Source organism: Peromyscus maniculatus, chromosome 2 (assembly GCF_049852395.1).
Source record: "Peromyscus maniculatus bairdii isolate BWxNUB_F1_BW_parent chromosome 2, HU_Pman_BW_mat_3.1, whole genome shotgun sequence".
Lineage (NCBI taxonomy): Eukaryota > Metazoa > Chordata > Mammalia > Rodentia > Cricetidae > Peromyscus > Peromyscus maniculatus.
Genome location: NC_134853.1, coordinates 68,208,492 through 68,227,554, shown reverse-complemented (window position 1 = coordinate 68,227,554; position 19,063 = coordinate 68,208,492). Strand labels below are relative to the sequence as shown.

Here is a 19,063-nt window from a genome sequence, read left to right as displayed (position 1 = left end):
ACCCCTTTAAGCCTGCCTCCACACTGCAGCACCATTTCAAGATCAATAAAGATGCTTCATGTATAATGTTTGAAACAGAAATTTATTCTCAGAATAATGCACAAAAGCATGGGTTGAGGCTACTGTCGGGAGCATCCCTCCCCTCCTCCTCCGCCTCCCCTCCTCCTCCTCCTCCCCTCCCTTCTCTGAATGCCAGGGAGAACACAGTTGAAGGAAACATGCAATCACAAACAATGATCAACTCTAAAGACAAAGGTTTGGTCCAAAAGAACTCAACATAATTAATCCAATTACGTGAACAGCCTCACTGAGTAGGATTAAGATATTGCAGACGTAGTGTTTCCACAGGGTAGCTCTTCAATGCACCAGGGGGGCCTGCTTCAGGGAGATGAGGACTGAGCGCATGCGAGAGACATCTTTGGCCTGTTTGCTGGACTTGGGGTTAAAGTCACACAGGCGGGCCACCCGCTCCCATTCAGTGCCTGGGGATGACTCATCGATGTCGTTTACAAAGGCTTCTTCTGCTGCCCTGGAAGCAATAACAAAGTATGTTGGTTTAACGTAAAAAAACCTTTGAGCAATCTGGTGGCTGCCTTGCTACAACTCACTACAAAGTAAGTGATTGTCTCTGTTGACTCAGGGGCATGAGTGTATGAGCCCCTGGCTCAGGTCAGAAGCAGGGGCAGACAGACACGTGGCTAGCTTTCCTTGGTACAGGTAGCCAGGCTGCTGTATGAAATGGTGGAATACAGGTGTTTGGTTCAGGGCTCAGTCCGTCCCTATGGCTGTCTTTGCCTCATCAGAGCCCGAGCAAGCCCGTCCTTGGCCACCTACGCACGGCTTTCCTGCACAGAGCACAGCGGCAGGCCGCCGGGGGCCTGCAGAGTAGCTTGTGCTGCGCTCCACTGAGGTTCAAGGAAAGGGAGACTTCGAAAAGCCCTCGGGTTATCGCCCAAGAGCCTGAAACTTACTGCTAAGGCTGGAGAGAAACAGGGCAGAGCAAAAGGCATTCCAGACCAAGCTCCCATGCTAGCAGGCACTAGAGACTAAAGCCATTCTGGAAGGGGTTTGTTAGGACGTTCACCAGTTCAGCCAAAAGCCTGCCATTTTCTCTCCAGCCGGGTGCCTGGTGCCACTCAGGGAGTACCCTGGCAGGAGAGCCAACAGGGGCTGCTTTTTGGCAGGCTACCACTCCAGCATTCTTTCACATCGCCGTCAGCCCACCCACAGTGGGGCCTGCCGGGCAGGAGCACACGCCCAAAGGACAGTGGTAGAAGTGGGAAGACACATGTATGTCATCTACTCCAACAAGCATCACGGGCAAAGCAAAAGCGATGGAGATGACTGGTCTGTGGGGACGGGGTGGACCATCCCAGGGATGACCGTGGGAACACTGCTGAAGCCCAGAGCCACGACAACACTGCGACTTCATGGCACACACAGTTAGGGCGGGGAGGAAGGTTTACTTAACTGTTCTAGGCTGTAGCAAGGATGGTTTATGTTTGTGCTTAAAGGTGAAGAGAAGAAAAGAAACAAGGAGAAACTTTAAGTCAGATACAGAAAATGAGAATGAGCTCAATGCAGATGGTCAGTAAGCTAGACATGCCCTTGCCGCTTTTCCTACGCCTGGGACGTGCAGCTGGCTTTGCTGGGCCACCCTGCTGCCCAGCAAACCCAGACTCAACCTTTCCAGTCTCCATTTCTACTCCACAGAGTGTAAAAGTCGAATCAAACACCACCTGTAAGTCCAGCATTTCACAAGTCTCACTGCCAACTCATCCCGTTCTGTCTTCTAATGAGGTGGCCATCTCAGGGTCAGGGGCCTTACGAGGCTCTCCGGCCACCACCCACCTTCACAAGTGGTTGCTGTTTTTATCCCTAATTCTGTGTAAAAAGGAAATCAGTGAGGACTATTTCCAAGTCCTCAGCAATACTGTTTTCATTAATAAGGATCCCTATTAAAAACAAACAAACAAAAAAAAAAGCTTTTCCAGGAAAGATAGTTTTCTGGGGGGGGAAATGAAGAAGTTCTTATTGGACACTTTTGACTATCTTGACCTCACAGCAGGGGCATCTGTGCTAGGGTAGGAGACGGGGTACCAGAAGCTAACCACTAAATGAGCAATTTCTGCTATCTAAGGCCAGAGAAAAACAGTGACCGATACCCACTTTGTCTGAGTGAGCAACCCTCACCTCACATTCTTTAAGGATCAAGAACTGACAAGGCAGAGCACCCCCCTCTGTCCCAGACTCCCCAATACGGAGCTGCTGTCCATGGCTCCTAACATCTTGGGTCATCACCTCTCCATGTAGGAGACCCGCCTTCCCATCTTAGGCAGACAGGCAGGCAACAGGGCCTGGAGCAGAACCAGTGGCGGCAACCACAGAGGTCAGAGCCATCCAAGCCCCAGACCCTTCCCAGACAGATCACGAAGGACCATGTTTGGAAAGCTTGCTTCCTCCAGGATCCCAAGTATGGAAATGGTCACCAGGGAATGTGTGGAGTGATAACTCTACAAGATTAGCAGTGGTCATATCTAGCTTATCAACTGTCAAGCAGCCCCACAGAGCCAATGTGAAATATTTTAAAAAGCAAAGCAACTTGTGACAAAAAGGAGCATTAACTCTAAACAAAAAGAATCAAAACAAGAAAATGAATTAGTTTTGCAACATACACATAACCAATCACGTCAGCGAAGGGTTGTTTGTAGAAAGCTTCATCTGCCACCCTAGACAGCAAGAAGTCCAAAAGGCAGGCAAGCAGGCAGGAAAAAAGAGAGAACATTGAGAAGCAGAAACATCTCAAATCCACAATAGAGGTGTGACAGCGCCCTGGGTTGCTGCTCCCAAGGCTCCATTCTAACCCCAGGGAGGCTTCCAGCGGTGGACACTCCAGTGCAGAGGCATCTTGGAAGCTGGCCTTCATGGGCTCTCCACAAGAGAGCGCTCCAGCTTCAGTTTTGGGCCTTACCAGCAAATTATGGGTTCCGTGTGATGGCACACACCTCGACCATTACCACCTATTCCGCCAGTGTTCCTGCCCTACTCCAAGGGTAAGGTGACTGTGGCTCAGAGATGAAGACCTGGTCAGCTACAGCAGTAACAGTGTAGCTTACAGTACATATATTTTACTTACTATAAATTAAAGTCGTTTCCAAGCTCAGGATGGCAAGCTGCCTTTCTGCCAGCCTCAGTAAGTGCCATTGGGTATGAATACTGCCAAGCAACAGATGAGCACAGTCCCCAAGATGTAATCCCCAATCTTGGTCCCAGTCGCTGCTCCCCAACACTGGCTTGGTGGAATAAGCTGCCTGTGGCTGTTGCAAACCGTCAGTCTTAGAGATCAAAGCGGCTGCTCTAGTGAGGTGGAAGCTAGTGTGGACTCGGGCCCCAGGCTTCTGTTCCTCAGGAAACCAGGACAGTTTCTAAACACCTATGTCAGTCTCGGCTGGCTCTGACAAAGTGTAGCTTAAAACCCCCGAACTTCACCAAGTCTTAATACGTATGCCCAGGTGGAAGTGCATCAAATGACAGAATCTGGACTAACCGGGGAGACAAGGTGTCCAGAAGGCATACTGCAAGTAACACAAGTCTCGGCCTTTGCCAGCTTGTTTTAGGACGAAACACTGGAAATGCCTGGTTTTGAGACAGGGCCTCACACTGTAGCCCTGGCTAGCCAAGAACTCACTTGCAATCCCCCTGCCTTGGCTTCCCAAGAGTGAGGCAGCAGTAACTGGCTGGGTCATTTTTAAGTTAATGCTCACTCATTAACTTAAGCACACATTTATCTGAAGGTAAAGTCGAGTAACTTACATTTTTAGTTACTTCATTTTGATCCAGGGTTTCAGGTAGCCCAGGTTGGACTTAAACTTAGTAAGTAGATGAAGATGACCTTGAAATTCTCATCCTCCTGCCTCCACATCTCCAATCCTAGGAATGCTGGGATTATGAGTATGCTCCATCACATCCACTGTGGATCAAGCTCAGGGCCTCACAGATCCTAAGCGATCACTACTGACTAACCTACACCTTCAGTGGAGTTTCAGTTTACTTTTAAAATGCACACATACCCTTTTACTCTTCCCTACTTCTCTACACAGAAGGCATTTGTGGAAATTTAAAGAAAGCAAAAGGAGCAGCCTGGCTGTGACTCAGTGACTCAGCGGGGATCCGGCTGCTGTGAGTAAGAGAGGCACAGGGCAGGCAGCCTGTACACTAATCCTTTTAGTTTACAGAAGGGCTTAGCCTAATCCATCTCAACACTGCCTCGCTCCAACTGGAGGAGAAGAAAGCTTTAATGCTCCAAGGCATCACTTCACAACACAGGCTTCGATGTCTAGCCCCAAACTAAAGGGCTGGTCAATGACAGGCAGGGCCTCTGGCGGACAAACAACTCTACAGAGCAAACACGGGCACCCCACCGGTTTGTTCTCCTCCCAGTTTAAGGCGGCCCTGGACTCAGCGACTGTCAGAGAGCTCAGGGAAGCCTGGGAAAGGGGAGAGGAATGCCTGACCACAGGACAAGCTCCATGGGCCTCAAATAACAATTCAGAACTTCATTCTATAAATAGCTCCAGTGGACATGGGAAAAAGAAGGCTACCAATGCTAAAAATAATTAGGTTCCTCAAATGTTTTCAGGCTGTAGTAGAACTGGAAAGCCCAAAGTAAGAGACCTCTAACCTGAGGATGCTTCCCTTCTTGCCTAGGAAGGGAGTTGTAGGGTTGTCCTCCGCGAATGACCTGCAGGAGACTATCACTGTTCTGACTCTACTGAGTGATTCGGGATAAAGGGACGTGCAGTTTGGCCTTGACCACACAGTACCATGGACATGGGAACAAAGACCCCTCCTGTCTGCTGACTTCTTCCATGCCCCCACTCTGCAGGACCGGGCCTGGACTTGCTTCCAATGTCTTGGTGAGGTGTGTTTTTTTTTTTTTGAGACAAGGTCTGTGTATCCCAGGCTAGCCTCAAACATTCATTTCTGTCTCAGCCTTCCGAGTGTGGGATTGTGCTAGTGTGGCACCATAAACGGCCTGATCTCCGCCCCTCCTTCACTCTGTGGTGCTCAGGTCTGAACACGGGGCCTTGCATATGTTAGCCAGTGCTCTCTCTAGCACTGAGCTCCATTCCTAGCCCTTCAAATGATCTGCAACGCCTAACCACCATCCTCTGACCCTCTGAAGAATCACTAGAAGCCTGGTGGTGGCAATCCCGGCACTCCAGAGGCAGAAGCAGGCGGATCTCTGTGAGTTGGAGGCCAGCCACCAGATGGAGCTCACCATATGAGCTCTAGGACAGCCCAGACTACATAAAGAGACCATCTCAATAAAAAAAAAATCAAAACAAAACAAAACTACTGGACTAAAGAAGGAAAAACCAATCTTTTGTCCTAGGACTGTGGGGATGGCTGGCGAGCGTACCTCCCGCTTTATACAAGCCTGTGAGCAGGTTTTACAAGGCATGTGAGCTGGTTTGTAACAGCGTTATGTTACCACTTCATGAGAACTCTTTTCTCTGGAACTTGAGAGGATCAGGCAATTCAATAGTCTACAATTCCAAGAAAAGTAAAGTACTACAGTCTGCCTACAAGCTCAGGTTAAGTACCGACAACAGACATGGAGTATTCCTTTAGATAAAGGGAGTAGGCCAAGACTTCTGTCCCCCATATATTCATCATTAAGTCTGAAAATCTATTTGTCAGGTGCTGAAGTGTGAGGACCTGGTGCAGGAAGAGTCAGTGCACTGGGTCCAAGCACTTCAGAGCAGATCAGCTGCTGAGGCAGCTTCCCAGCGAATGTCACCACAGCACAGCAGCCTTCTCTACTGCAGACCGGGACCCGAACCTAGAGCGGAGTCATCTCGAGGAGGCAGAGAACAGCGAAGTCTGGCACTGTGGGCACTTCCCCCAGCACAGCAGAAGCGCAGAGCAGCTGGGTGGCAGCTCTCGCCCTGGCACTAAACCTGACCAGACGGTAGTTTCCACCCTTCCTGACCCAGAACTTCACCTAGAACCTGAAGACACTGTTCTAGAGTGTAGCCCTCAGAGAAATGACCAGGTTAGGGGCCTGGGCCTGGCCTCAAAGGGTTTTCAAGGACTGCCATGAAAGAGCCCATCTATCCTGCCTGCCACAGCTGCTCACAGCGGCATCAGATGGCTGGTGATGGGTTAGCTACATTTTCCTGACAGATTTCCATCTAAGAGCTGTCCAAAAAGCAGCACCAGACCCAACCCACACAAACCGACTTCAGGCCCTAGCCTAGTCTGCCTTGGGTTTTGTTTCTGTTTTTTTAAACAGTAAAATGAGTGACATGCCTCCCATCCAGTTAAAGGTGGCTGGCTCTGAACCCAGCAGAAAGTAAGCTAGTCTGCCTTGCGTGCAGGGAGCTATCCGACAAGTATCTCCCTAGGCTACCTCCAAGAAGGAAGATATTCCAGGGAAGGGCTCCTAAGAAATGAGTACATACCACAGCTACTGCTGGGTGATAATAGGAAAATGAGTGTTTTCTCCCTACACTATTAACTTTCAGGAAGTGAAAACTGTCTTCTGAAAACACCATTTTTAGGAAACCAACTCAAGTCCTTAAACACAGTTAGTAGCCAGGGAACCCTTAATTCTGTAGTCCATGTTGGAACATCCTGAAGTACCTAATTACAGAGCATGCCCATGCTGAGGACCCTCATGAAGCCTCTTTAGGAGGGCAGGGCTACATTTAGGGAAGGCGGCAGAAGTTAGTCTGTAATTGTCTCCAAAGTAATAAGACTCTGCAGCTGACCTTTCATCTCAGAGCTCTGCAGCGCTACTTCCCCGGATCCCACCATTATAGCTGATGAAACTATGCCCAGTTTAAAAGCCACACTCAGTCCAGGCTGAATTATGCTCATAAGACCCAGGAGACTTGCAGCCTCTGTTTCTAGCAGTTTCTTCCAAATCGGCAAAAGCCTTTCATATGAAGGCAGGCAGAGCCAAGAACCTAGACTGTGTGCTGGCAAATGGACTGGACTCCGTCTCCGAGAAGCCAGTGGACTGACCTGTTGTTTGCTTTTGTTTTCTGTAGCTGCTCATCCTGTCTCGCATACCATTCTTCCAGCTCCTTTATTGCTTTCTCTTTCCACTCTGCTTCTTGCTTTCGAGAATTGGCATCTTTTAAGGGAGAGAAAAGAATACAACTGAGGGAAAGAAACACAAGTTCATTTCAACATGTAATGTTTTGGTCTTACTGAATTTACCTAAGGATGGGAATGTATGTGTACGTCTGTGCTGGGGAAATGACAGATATGGCTCTGTTCTGCTCTTCCAGGGGACCAGGTTCCACTTCCAGCACCCATATCACACGGCGGCTCACAACCACCTGTAATTCCAGTTCCAGGAGATCCCACACCCTCTTCTGGCCTCCACAAGTACTTCACACGTGCACCAGCACAGGCATACATACAATGTTTTTCTTTTTTAAGCCAGCATTTCCTATAGCCCAGGGGGGCCCTGAACTTCTGGTTCTCCTGATTCCACCTCCCGGTGGAATGTCCAGACTATAGTCACGTCCCACTGTGCCCGATTCTGTGCTGTGCTGGGGACTAGCCTCAGGACTCTGCACGCTGGGCAAACACTCTCCCAACTGAACAGTATCTTCTGCTCTCCTCACAAACCCACAGTAACCAGTCATGTTTTTATAAAACACAAATTACTCTCCTAACTATAAACATTTGCATGAGGCAGGAAACTAACAGGAAAACCAGCAGAGGTAGAAATGACTCGAGAATCAGAGAATGCTAGGATACAGAACCACAGAATACCTCCTCCAGCTCAGAGCCGGTTAGTTTGTAACAGAGCCAGCTGTGAAAGAAAGCAGGAATGGAGGAAGTGTGTGTGTGTGTCGGGGGAGGGGGGGGGGGGAACGACACACAGGGTCACTATTAACAATTAATTACCCAAAAGCTTCAAGACACTACAGTGAGAAGAATCACACGTGCAGGTTTTCTAGCCTGGATTCTCAAACAGGAAATTCCTTTTCTCGAAGTTTCTTAGTTTTGTTCATGTGTGTATGTGTGTGCGTTCGAGAATGCAGGTACCCAGAGGCCAGAAGGCATGAGAACCTGTGGAGATGGAGTTACAGGCAATTATGAGCTACCATGTAGGTGCTGGGAACTGAAAACAAGTGCTCTTAACCACTGAGCCACCCTTCCAGTTCCAATGTGAAATTTCCTAAGATTAAATGTGGTTTTCCTAAAATGTTTAGTTGACGATCATCTGTCACAAGGTGAGAGAGAAGTATTATCACAGCCAGTGGTGGACTCGGCACTTGAACTCACTCTAACAGTCACACACATTCTTAGGGACATCCTCTCCAGCAGGTTGTACATGCATCTCAATCTGTACAATACTTCCAAGAACATAAATTCTAGGTCCATTTTCAGCAGTGAGGGGAAAACAAAAACAAAATAAACCAAAAAAAAAAAAAAATCACCTCGGAAAGCTGCGTGCACTTGCCACAGCGGGAGGGGGTGAGGGTAGAGCAAAGACTTAGTCTGCTCTCAAGCTCGCACTTGACTTACTCCATTATGCAAGCCTGGAAATAATCACATGATGTGACCATCAAGGCTACCGTAATCCAGAGAGCTCTCAAAGTCCAGAGCAAGAGCCCAAGCTGTAGTCAGTATCTTGGAGAAGGAGAGTAGAAAGCAGGGAGGCACCAAGTAAAGATCTGAAGAGAAAGAAAGCATTCCCTGGCATTTTCATGACCCTTGTAAGAAACGCACTAACAATCAGCACAAGGCTGCATCTGGCTGTAACAGCCTAGTGACAGGAGTCATCCCCAAGTTTCAATGATCAGGTCTTCATTTGGCTGTTAACTCCTCAGAAGATGGCCTAGCATTTGCAGAAGACTCATTTAGTTGGAGCTTCCACTAAAGACACACATATATAAATCTTCTGATGGTCTGTCCACGGCACACAGAACAGAAGATGAACTATACTGCTATCAGATTCTGGAAGTTGATGAAGCCACGTGAGCTTCAAGGAACTGAAAAACTACTACCAAACCTAGATGCAAAGTTGAATTACTCCCCAAAAGCCCTTTCTGGGCTGGCAAGGTGGCTCAGTGGGTAAAGGCACTCGCTGTGCAAGATTGACCCAAGTTCAATCTCTGGATCCTCACGGGGGAAGAGCCAACTCCTTGAAGCTATCCTGTGACCTCCATGTGCACATCACAGCAAGTGTGTGCACTCACCACACACACACACACACACACACACACACACACACACACACACACACACACGGAAAATTTAAAAAAAATTAAGTGCTCTTGGATTAGAGTATAACCTTTCTATGTATTCTAATGATCATTAAAATTATTTTCATGTGGGAGAGCAGTGAAAGAGATACCTTGATAGAGGAAGACATCCTGGGAATAGGGAGATAAACCTGGTGCTAGGCAAATTCCCAGGAATCCACAAGGATGACCCCAGCTTAGACTACTAGCAATAGTGGTGAGGGTGCCTGAGCTGGCCTACCCTGGTAATCAGACTGGTGAATACCCTAAATGTCATCATAGAGCCTTCATCAAGTAAATGATGGAAGCAGATACAGAGATCCACAGCCAAGCACCAGAGCTCCAGGAGTCCAGTCAAAGAGATGGAAGACGGATTCTATGAACAAGGGGCATCAAGATCATGATGGGGAAACCTACAGAAACATCTGAACCAAGCTCAAAAGGTGGAACCTGTATGGGACCAGACTAGACCCTCTGCACAAAGAGACAGTTGTGTAGCTGGCCATGTGATCAGGACCTATCCCTGGTGCACGAGCTGGCTTTCTGGATCCCATTGGCTATGGTTGCTCACCCTTGAGGCAAGGGGGAGGGCTGGGTCCTGCCTCAACTGAATGTACCAGGCTTTGCTGTCCCCTCCATGGGAGGACTTACACTTTTGGAGGAAGGGATGAGGGATGGTGTGGGGCTAGGTGGGGGGAGGGGGAGCGGGAGGAAGGATAAGAGGGGGATCTGTGGTTGGTATGGTATGTAAAATGAATAAAAAAAATTTATTTTTGTTAGGATTGGGCATGGTGGCACACGCCTTTAATCCCAGCACTCAGGAGGCAGAGACAGGCAGATCTCTGTGAGTTCAAGGTCAGCCTGGTCTACAGAGTGAGTTTCAGGACAGCCAAGGCTACACAGAGAAACCCTGTCTCAAACCACCCCCACCCCACCACCCACAAAAAAAAAAAAAAGCATATACACAGGACTGGAGAGATGTCTCAGTAGTTAAGAGCACCTGATCTTATAGCAGACCCATGTTAGGTTCATAGCACCCATGTGGTGGCTCACACTCATCCATCCCAATTCCAAGGGATCTCACACCCTCTTCTGACCTCTGAAGGCATCAGACACACATATGGTACATATACACACATGTAAGCAAACCATTATGCACACAAAATACAATAAACAAATCTAAAAATAAATGAAGTACACACACACACACACACACAGATACACAATATAACTACAATGAAATTCATCTAAGAGCTGAGCGTGATGGTGCAGGCCTTTAATCTCAGCATTCAGCAGGCAGAGGCAAGCAAGATCTCTGAGTTCCAGGCTAGCCTCGTCTACACATCGAGCACCAGACACACAGGTGGCACACAGACACACATGCAGCCAAAACACTCATACACATAAATTCAACTGCGAACCTTAAAAAAAAAAAAAAAAAGTCTCATGACGCTATTTGTTGGAAAGTGGACCACAAGAGACCTAACCCAGCGACTGGATCAATCCGTGACGGATTCACAACTGAAGGGACCACTGGGAGGGGGTGGTGACAGTGAAAGAGAGCAAAGGCCTGAGGTGTGGCTGTGCAGTCTTTAAAGGTCTCTGTTGTCCTTGGCCTCCCGGGCTGCTTCCTAGCTGCCATGAGGAAAAGATTTCCTCTGTCGGCCCTGTCATGGCGTTTCTGTCTTACCAGACCTGACAGTAGGCGAGCCAGTGGCCTGTTTCTGAACTGTGAGCCAAATTAAACCTTCTTCTTTTGCACTGATTTTACAGTGTGTCATCACAGCCACGGCAAGTTACTAACACATTTCCTAACTTTTGATTATCTTTCAATGATGAATGAACTGTGAATGTCACGCACAGGACAACACCTCAGGTCTCCATAAAGCCTGTAAACAGCACTCAGCCTGAAGTAACACTGTTTCCCTTCAGATGCTAACAGAATGAGGAGCTGAACCAGTGTCCACACAGGAAGATCGAATCCTAACTTAGCCTTTCACTTCAAGTCCGGGGCTTTTCCTGGGGAAGCTGGCTTCCTCCTGTGTTCTCATGTAACAGCCTATGATGAAGCACAGCTTTGTCAGTGGCCTTGTGACCTTAGGCTGACAAATAAATACAACTCCCCAAAGACCAGACAAGGACATTATGGCTAATCTAAGCTTAAAAGGGATAAAAGTAGAGCCCAGGTCAACCACTGCACTGGAAACAGACACCCAAAGGAGAACAGGATTCCTTACCAAGGGCTTCCAAGCGCTCCGTCTGCTCTTCTCTCCACTTACGGATACTTTCAGGCTCTGATTGCAATCGATCCACTTCTGAAATAGCTGCATAACTGTCTGTTGGACCATTACTCTCCTAACACAAAACAATAATATACTCATCAGTACCCAAATGCCTTCCTGAAGGGTCTTCATAAAAATTAGAACCTCGAGCCGCACAGCACAGCTAGCCGTCCTAAGACGTTAAAGGTTGCTCAAAGCGACAGGAGACCCTTACAAGCCACCAGAGCTGAGCATTACTGTGATGAATCCTTGCACCCTCACGAGGGAGGCAGAGTGGTTGTATCTGTTAGTAAGTGGGACCCGAGTGGGTGACAGGAACGCTGAGGCTGTGTGAGTAAGGGACATATTAGGAAACTCTTATCAGCTTGTTCATTCACTTGACAGAGAGATTATGTGTTATCTCCAAAAAAGTACACAGCAAGGCCAAGTCTAGAGCCAAAGACTTCGAATGCTATTTTATCATGTAGGAAAGTCATTCAATACCATCTAACCCAGCAGTAAATTCTAAGAAAGAATCCAAAAGAAAATGAACAACTACAGTCAACGCAGGGAAGGAATAGAAGGCGGTAACTGTGAGTCAGAGGGCACAAGAACACTTCTCTGTGTGGTAAGACTGAGAGCCACTAAAAAGCTGACTAAATCTCATAGCTGCCAACTGATCTGAGAATTACACTATGCAGCCAGCTTAACCTTATCAGACTCTAAGACAACAAGAGAATTAAAGTTCTAGTGTCTGCCAGTCTTGGTGCTGAATAAGCACTCACAGTTTTGGGAAGTGAGGTGGCCTAGCCTGGTCTACCTAGTGAATAACAGGACAGCCAGGGCCACACACTGGTTCTGTTTGTCTCAGACAAAGACAAAAACAATAAAGCACTAGTGACTTCTAGTGTTTGACATGGTTCATGGCAAGGTGTAAACTGGTCATCATAGTCACCACCACCACGAAGGATCAGTCCGTCCGTCCCCCCACCAGGTGAGGACCAAACCCAGGGCCTTGCCTACCACTGAGCTAAGTCCCCAACCCCAGGATCAGTTCTTGAAGGAAAAAAAAAAAGACACCGAAACTCGATAAACTTTAAAACAGTGCTCTCAGTTGAACACAGTGGCTTTACGCCTGTAATCGAAATACTGTAATCCCAATACTCAGTTGGGAAACTGAGGCAAGAGGAATGCCATGAGTTCAAGGCCAACATGGGCTACACAATATGACCTTGTCCTAGAAAAGCAAAATGAAAGCCAAGTGTGGTGGCTCAGATTTTAATCCCAGCACTCAGGAGCAGAAGCAGCCTGGCCAAGGCCAGTCTGGTCTACACAGCAAGTTACAGGCTAGCCTGGGCAACATAGTGAGAATATTTCTTTTCTTTTTTTAAGCTCTTCCTATCAATGCCACTTTCCACTTTGGTAGCTAATGTACCAGCAGTGGGGTCTCTTTAGGTCAGTCAATTCAAATCACATGAATTACACTCTACTTTACTATCGTTTAACATAGTTAGAATACTCTGTACCTGGTAATATTCACCGTTCATCACTCCATCAACAGCATCTGCAAGACATAAGGTTTCAGCCTGTCAATCAGGACAACTAAATGCAGGGCTAAAGGATTATACAGCAGAATACAGTACTGTGTGCTGTAGAGACTATGAGTTACTAACAGCTTTGAAGAAGTGATCCTAGGGATACAGGATAGCTCAGTGGCAGACAGCGTGCCTAGCATGCATGCCTCGGTGAGGCCCTGGGATCGACTGGAAGACAGTTTGGTCGGGAAGGGTACGAAGTAGGAAGGTGTGGCTGCGAGGCAGAGCACTGGCTGCTCCACTGAAGGACCCGGGTTTGGTTCCCAGCACCCACATGGCAGCTTCCAACCATCTGGAACTCCAGTTCCAAAGGGTCCAACACCCTCCTTCTGGCGTCCATGGTACCAGGCACCCTCGTGGTACAGGAACAGATACTCAGGCAAAACACTCATACACATGTATTTTTTAAAAACTGCCTGACACCCTGAGTCCAATCCCTGTGATCCAAATTGTAGGAGAAAACAAGATTCCTGCAAGCTTTCCTCTGACCTACACACACGCACGAGTGTGAGTGAGAGTGTGAGTGAGAGTGTGTGTGAGTGTGTGTGTGTGTGTGTGTGTGTGTGTGTGTGTGTGTTGAATTGTGCATAGTGATACATGCCTGTAGCCTTAGTACCAGTACTCAGAGGCTGAGGCAGGAGGATCAAAGGTTATGAGGCCAACCTGGGCAAATCCCAAGTGAGTTTGAACCCATCCATACAACAAGAAACTAAAAAACAGTGGATAGAAGTATTTGGCTGGCACAGTCAACCACCCCTCTGATAAACTCTTTGTGGGACACAAATGCTGGGACCCAGGGTATGGCGTACGGGAAGGTCCTTATCCCCCGTGATATAATAACGTAGCCGACACTTCACTTTTCTTCCTCTACTGAGATTTGCCTCCTTTACTGTCTTCTGGTCTCTGTATTTCCTTTATTAATGATCCTATTATATTCCAAATATTTCCCCATGTTGTCCACCTCCCTCCCCAGGCTCCTATGTGTACTAGGCAAGTGTGCATGCATGGAGGTCAGAGGGTCTTGTGGGCTGTCTTCTCCAATTGCTCTCCTGCCTTCTCTTTGGAGACAGGCTCTGCTGGCTGGTCTGCCTGGCTCCTCCCGCCTCTGGGATGACAGGCACGCAGCACAGCAGCCAGGTCTTCCACGAGGACTTGGGATCTGAACTCAGGGTCTCACGCGCGTGCAGGAAGCACTTACCAGCTGAGCCCAAGCCCAAGCCCCCATTTTGTTTCTGTGGAGCTTTTTTAAGTTTAAAAAAAAAAAATTAACACAGGCTTTCTCACTGTAACTCAGGCTAGCCTCAAACATGTTGTTGAGAATGACCTTAAACTTCTAATACTCTGCTTCCACCTCCCAAGTGCTGGAAATACAGATATGAGCCACCAGATTCAGTTTATGTGCTAGTGGGAATTGAACCCATGGCTTCACGCACACTCGGCAAGCACTCTACCAACACCCCACTTTGTTTTCCAATATGGCTTTACTCAGAATTACAGCTTAATTTGTATGTACATGTTTCCAACTCTCCCTCTGTGATTTCTGCATGGGCTTCTCTGCTGCAGGCTACCCCACAACAGTGTCTTCTGCAGGCCGTCAGGTTTGGCAGCAGAGGCCCTGCACCCACTAAGCATCCCTCTGGCCCTCCTCTGGTACTTTAAACATGTCTCTCGAATTCACCCGGAATTTATTTTTGTGTAAGGTAGAAGAAAGAACGAGATAGTTTTAAATCCTAGAACTTCCAGTGGCTAGCCTGGCCAGTCCTTCAATATGGCTATATATTACAGCTCACACAGTGTCCAGTTAACAGACTCCAGCCCAGGGCCATTACTCCATACATAAAACCAGAGCAATGCACACCCCATACCTCATCAACTACTTGCACGTCCTGTCCTTTAAGTCTGAGGATTCACCCTGACCCTCTGGCACATGCTTTGAGCTCTTTATTAGATACATTATTTTTCTGACATTCTCTTTTAAAGACTTATTTTATGCCTATGGGTGTTTTGCCTGTATGTGTGTGGACCAGGTGTGCAATGCCCAGAAGGCCAGAAGACGGAATCCGATCCCCATGAACTGGAGTTACAGCCACCATGTAGATGCTAGGAACTGAATCCAGAGCCTTTGGAAGGGCAGCCAGTGATCTTAACCACTGGGCCATCTCTCCAGTTCTGATCTAACATTCTTACATGAATCAAATGGCCCAAGTCAAAGGGCAATCTACTGCTACAAAACAATAGAAATTATGTGCAGGGCCCTCGATTTAGGACAGCTACGCCAACTCCAATGATCCAGAAGAAAACTTTCTCAGGTATCTTAACAAGTCCCAAAAGAAACAAGGGCTGAGCCAGGAACAACAGCACATGCCTTTTATTTTAGGACTTAGGAGACAGAGGCAGGCAGATTTGAGTTCAGCCAGCCTGTCTACGGAGCAAGTTCCAGGACAGCCTAGGCTAGAGAGAGACCCTGTCTCAAACAACCACTCCTGCAAAAAAAGAAAAAGAAAACACCAAGGGCCAGAGTGAAGTTTCCATAGAGCAAAACACCTTGAACTTACGTTCATCAGTGTATGAAGTCAAGCAGAACTAGGGTGACTCCTAGTTGCGCCAGTGAATGGCTTGCTACCTTAGGACACTGCTTAACTTGCACAGTAATCAGGTCTCATCTGAAATATGTCCACACTCCAGCTTAGCTGGCAGTTACTCCATGGTCCAGAGGCGTAAGTAAATATGTATAGATGCAGTAAATGTACAGGATATTTAAATATTGAATATTAAAAACACAACATTCTCTTTGCTCTTCCACTTCTACCAGTAAAATTCCTCTCTCTCCTCCGAGAATGGACTTGTCAGGAAGGCAGTACTCGAGTTCCTCGTCCTCTCTGCATTCCTCTCCTGCCAGGCCCCACCACCAGGCCCCACCACCAGGACTTTCCAGCACCTGGCCTTGGGCCGCCTCCGTCCTGACCGTCTGCCGCCTCCCCCAGCTGCCTCTCCTTCTAAACTTACACCTTGGCCCACCCAGCCTTCTGTTTCACCTGTGCTCATCTCCTGCAGGAATTTTCCCCACAGAGGGAGCAAGTTCAGGTCTCACTGAGCTCCTGCCTACTCTCTCAATTTATTCAGTATATCCAAAGCCTATGAGCCTAGTAACTCTTCTTCCTTCTCCCATGAGACTTCACTGATCACTTTCTACACACCAGTAAGCACTTTACATATTAACAGAATCCTGAAACATCACGCAGTATACATCATGCACCTTTGCTAGAAAAGAAAGCAGGCTGGGCAGTGACAGTAATTACAGAACCTACCTAAGTTCACACTCCAGCAGCATAGGATAGCCCCAAGCCCCAACCACAACTGCATCTGAAAGTTCTCTAATCCCAAGAGGAAGTGCTGAAACTGCATTATTACCAACCTCAACACACTGTCAGGATCTGGCATTAAGTCATTAAATGCTTAGTTCATAAAAATGTCTTTCCCAGGAACTAAGTCAGCAATCCCCCCTTTCCTTCCCTTTGCTGCACAAAAGGCCCGATGGTGTGGCTCTAGTCTTTCCTTTTTTTCCCCAAACTGCCTACCCCCAAAAGCTGCATGCTCTCTACAGGGCTCTTTTTGCCCATTTACTTGTTCAACGTCTACTATAGGTCAGAGACTGCTAAGTGATCCAAACGCGTTGACACTGGACACAACTGTCCAGAGAATCAGTCTTCTAACTAGGGGTCCTGCTCCTCCCAACTCTTGCCTGCCCAAAACACCCACAAAGCTTTTCTTCCTCCCAAGCAAACCACGCTAAAACATCTGCAACAGAGTGAAGTACAGTCTAAGACAGGGTAAACTTGAGGCTCAGCCTTTTAACCAAGTCACATCTCTCTCTACAATTCAGTTTCCTATTAAATGAGGAAAGGAAGTTATAGGGACAAAAAGCAAATTTTAAATGTTCTCAGGTAAATGCAAAAGACCGCCCAAAGAAAACAGCCCCTGCCACTTAAAATCAGCAGCCCTGGGCACAGCACATGTTCCCATCTAAGTTCCTGCTGGGGCTGCCTTGTCTAGGAGATAGCAGTGTCCTGGGTTGTGTTTTTAAGGGAAAAACACAGGCGCGCGCGCGCGCACACACACACACACACACACACACACACACACACACACACACACACAACACAGAGGCTGAAAACTAGGAACACCTCTGTCCCAAAATATTCTGCTTGCTTAGGATAATTGGAGATTTCTGTGCCTCAATTACCCAAAAGCACCATCTGATGCACCAAAGTCTAAGTCTGTCACACTCACCGTCTCAATGCCGTTTGTTGGTACCAGTGTAGATAGATATTCCTACTTGCTCAGGGAGGGCCATTTTCTCTTTAAATTGCATTTTTTGAGTGAGGGTTTGATCTGTTACTCAAGCTGGTGATGAACCTCTGGCACCACCCTCCTAAACACCTGAGTGCGTGCTCCCAAGGCCAAGCTGCTTTTTTCCTTTTTAATGAAAAGCCATTGTGTCATTTTTCTAGCGAGCTTCCTACTTCCTTACACTAACAAATGGGTCTTTCCCACTCCATCTTTGCTCCCACACCACAATCCTGAGCATCACACAAATTACAGCACTCAAACTGTCAATCTACCCGAGCACTTTGGCTCGAGTTCTGCTGCGGAAAGGCCCACATTGCACTTTACATTCATCTTTCTTTCCTCTTTGGTTGGTCTGGACTAACCCAGGCTTTTCCTGAATCTATACTTCCTTCCAGAGCCGTTCCAAAGAAAAGCGCCAGGAGTCCTAGCCTCCACACACTCAGCAATGTAACACCTATACTTCTAGCCCAGTTTCTTTCTCCACGGCCAGACTGTCTTTTCTGAGCTCCCTATTTTCCTCTCTTCCTCCCCACGACCCAACATTTTGTATGTCTTAACTGCTCAACTACGTTGCCATTTTTGTTCGCAGGTGTGTCTCAAAAACTGTATTAGTCTTACTTTCCCCCCACTAAGCCGTTCTTTCTGAGTGGACTCAGACATGTCTGTAAGTCCGGCCAAACTGCGCCAATGCGGTGGCTTCCGAGACCAGGCTTCAAGCGCACCCAGTGCTTAGTGAAGTTGGACTGAACGGGCCCGGATCCTGACAGTCTCTGCATCTGCGCTCCCTCCGCCCGGGCGGGCCCAGCTGCACTCAGGCACTCCGACGCCCGCAGCCTTGCAGCAGCGGAGGTCTGTGCATGACCCAGACGGGGTCTCGCTTCCTCTTTGTGTTCCTCTGTAATCTCCAGCTTCAGCCGGGAACCCGGGTCCCGCGGAAGCGCACAGACCCGCCCCGGCCCGAGTGTGCCCGCAAGTCGTCCCGCCCGAACGCCGCCCCCCTCTCACCCGGACCCCCCGGCGGCTCGCCGTGCGGCTGCGGCCCGGGGGCGCCGCCGTCCAGGATGGCGAAGGCCTCGTCGTTCTCGATGCCCGCAATCTCACTCTCCTGCTGCGCCAAGAAGGCCGCGGCCGGGTCTTCCTCGCCGGCGCCCGCCACCCCGTTCCCCAGCGCGGGGCCCCCGGGAGCACCGGCGGGAGCGCCGAATGGATCCAGCTCAGCCATGACGGCCCAACTCAACCGCAGCGACCCCGAAGCCGACGCCAACCGACCGACCCGCCGACACCGCGCCCCGCAGCGGACACTGTGCTAGCGGCTGCTACTGGAGGACGAGCGAGAGGAGGGAGAAGGTGGAAGCGGAAGCCCTGTTTCGATATCCGGTTGGGTTGGCGAACCTCAAAAGGAACAGCCAATCAGAGGGCGAGAGCTGCCCAATCAGCGGGCGAGGGGGCGGAGCCCTGAAGACAACTCGTGACTGGGAGCGGAGGGCGGAGCGAGCGGAAGTGCCACCTGATCGAAAGCTGGGACTGGCAGAAAGAACTTCGGGAGCGACCCGGACGGTCTTCTGAGGGCGTGGGGGGCCACGGT

General features: G+C 48.6%; 1 protein-coding gene across 4 annotated transcripts; it reads right to left on the bottom strand.

Annotated features, from left to right (window-relative positions):
- Positions 1-63: 63 nt before the first annotated feature.
- On the bottom strand, positions 64-18,835 carry Clta (clathrin light chain A). Of its 4 annotated transcripts, XM_016004626.3 has the most exons (7): positions 18,484-18,835; positions 13,060-13,097; positions 11,510-11,627; positions 7,033-7,144; positions 2,676-2,729; positions 1,472-1,507; positions 64-529 (listed from the first exon to the last, which is right to left on the bottom strand). In XM_016004626.3, the coding sequence occupies exons 1-7, from the start codon at positions 18,698-18,700 to the stop codon at positions 358-360; spliced, it is 747 nt and encodes a 248-aa protein (XP_015860112.2). In that variant the 5' UTR covers positions 18,701-18,835; the 3' UTR covers positions 64-357. The 4 variants fall into 4 exon arrangements, with proteins under 4 accessions (XP_015860112.2, XP_015860113.2, XP_006986087.2 ...); XM_016004627.3 differs by lacking the exon at positions 1,472-1,507 and having other exon boundaries at positions 18,484-18,834; XM_006986025.4 differs by lacking the exon at positions 2,676-2,729 and having other exon boundaries at positions 18,484-18,834.
- Positions 18,836-19,063: the final 228 nt, after the last annotated feature.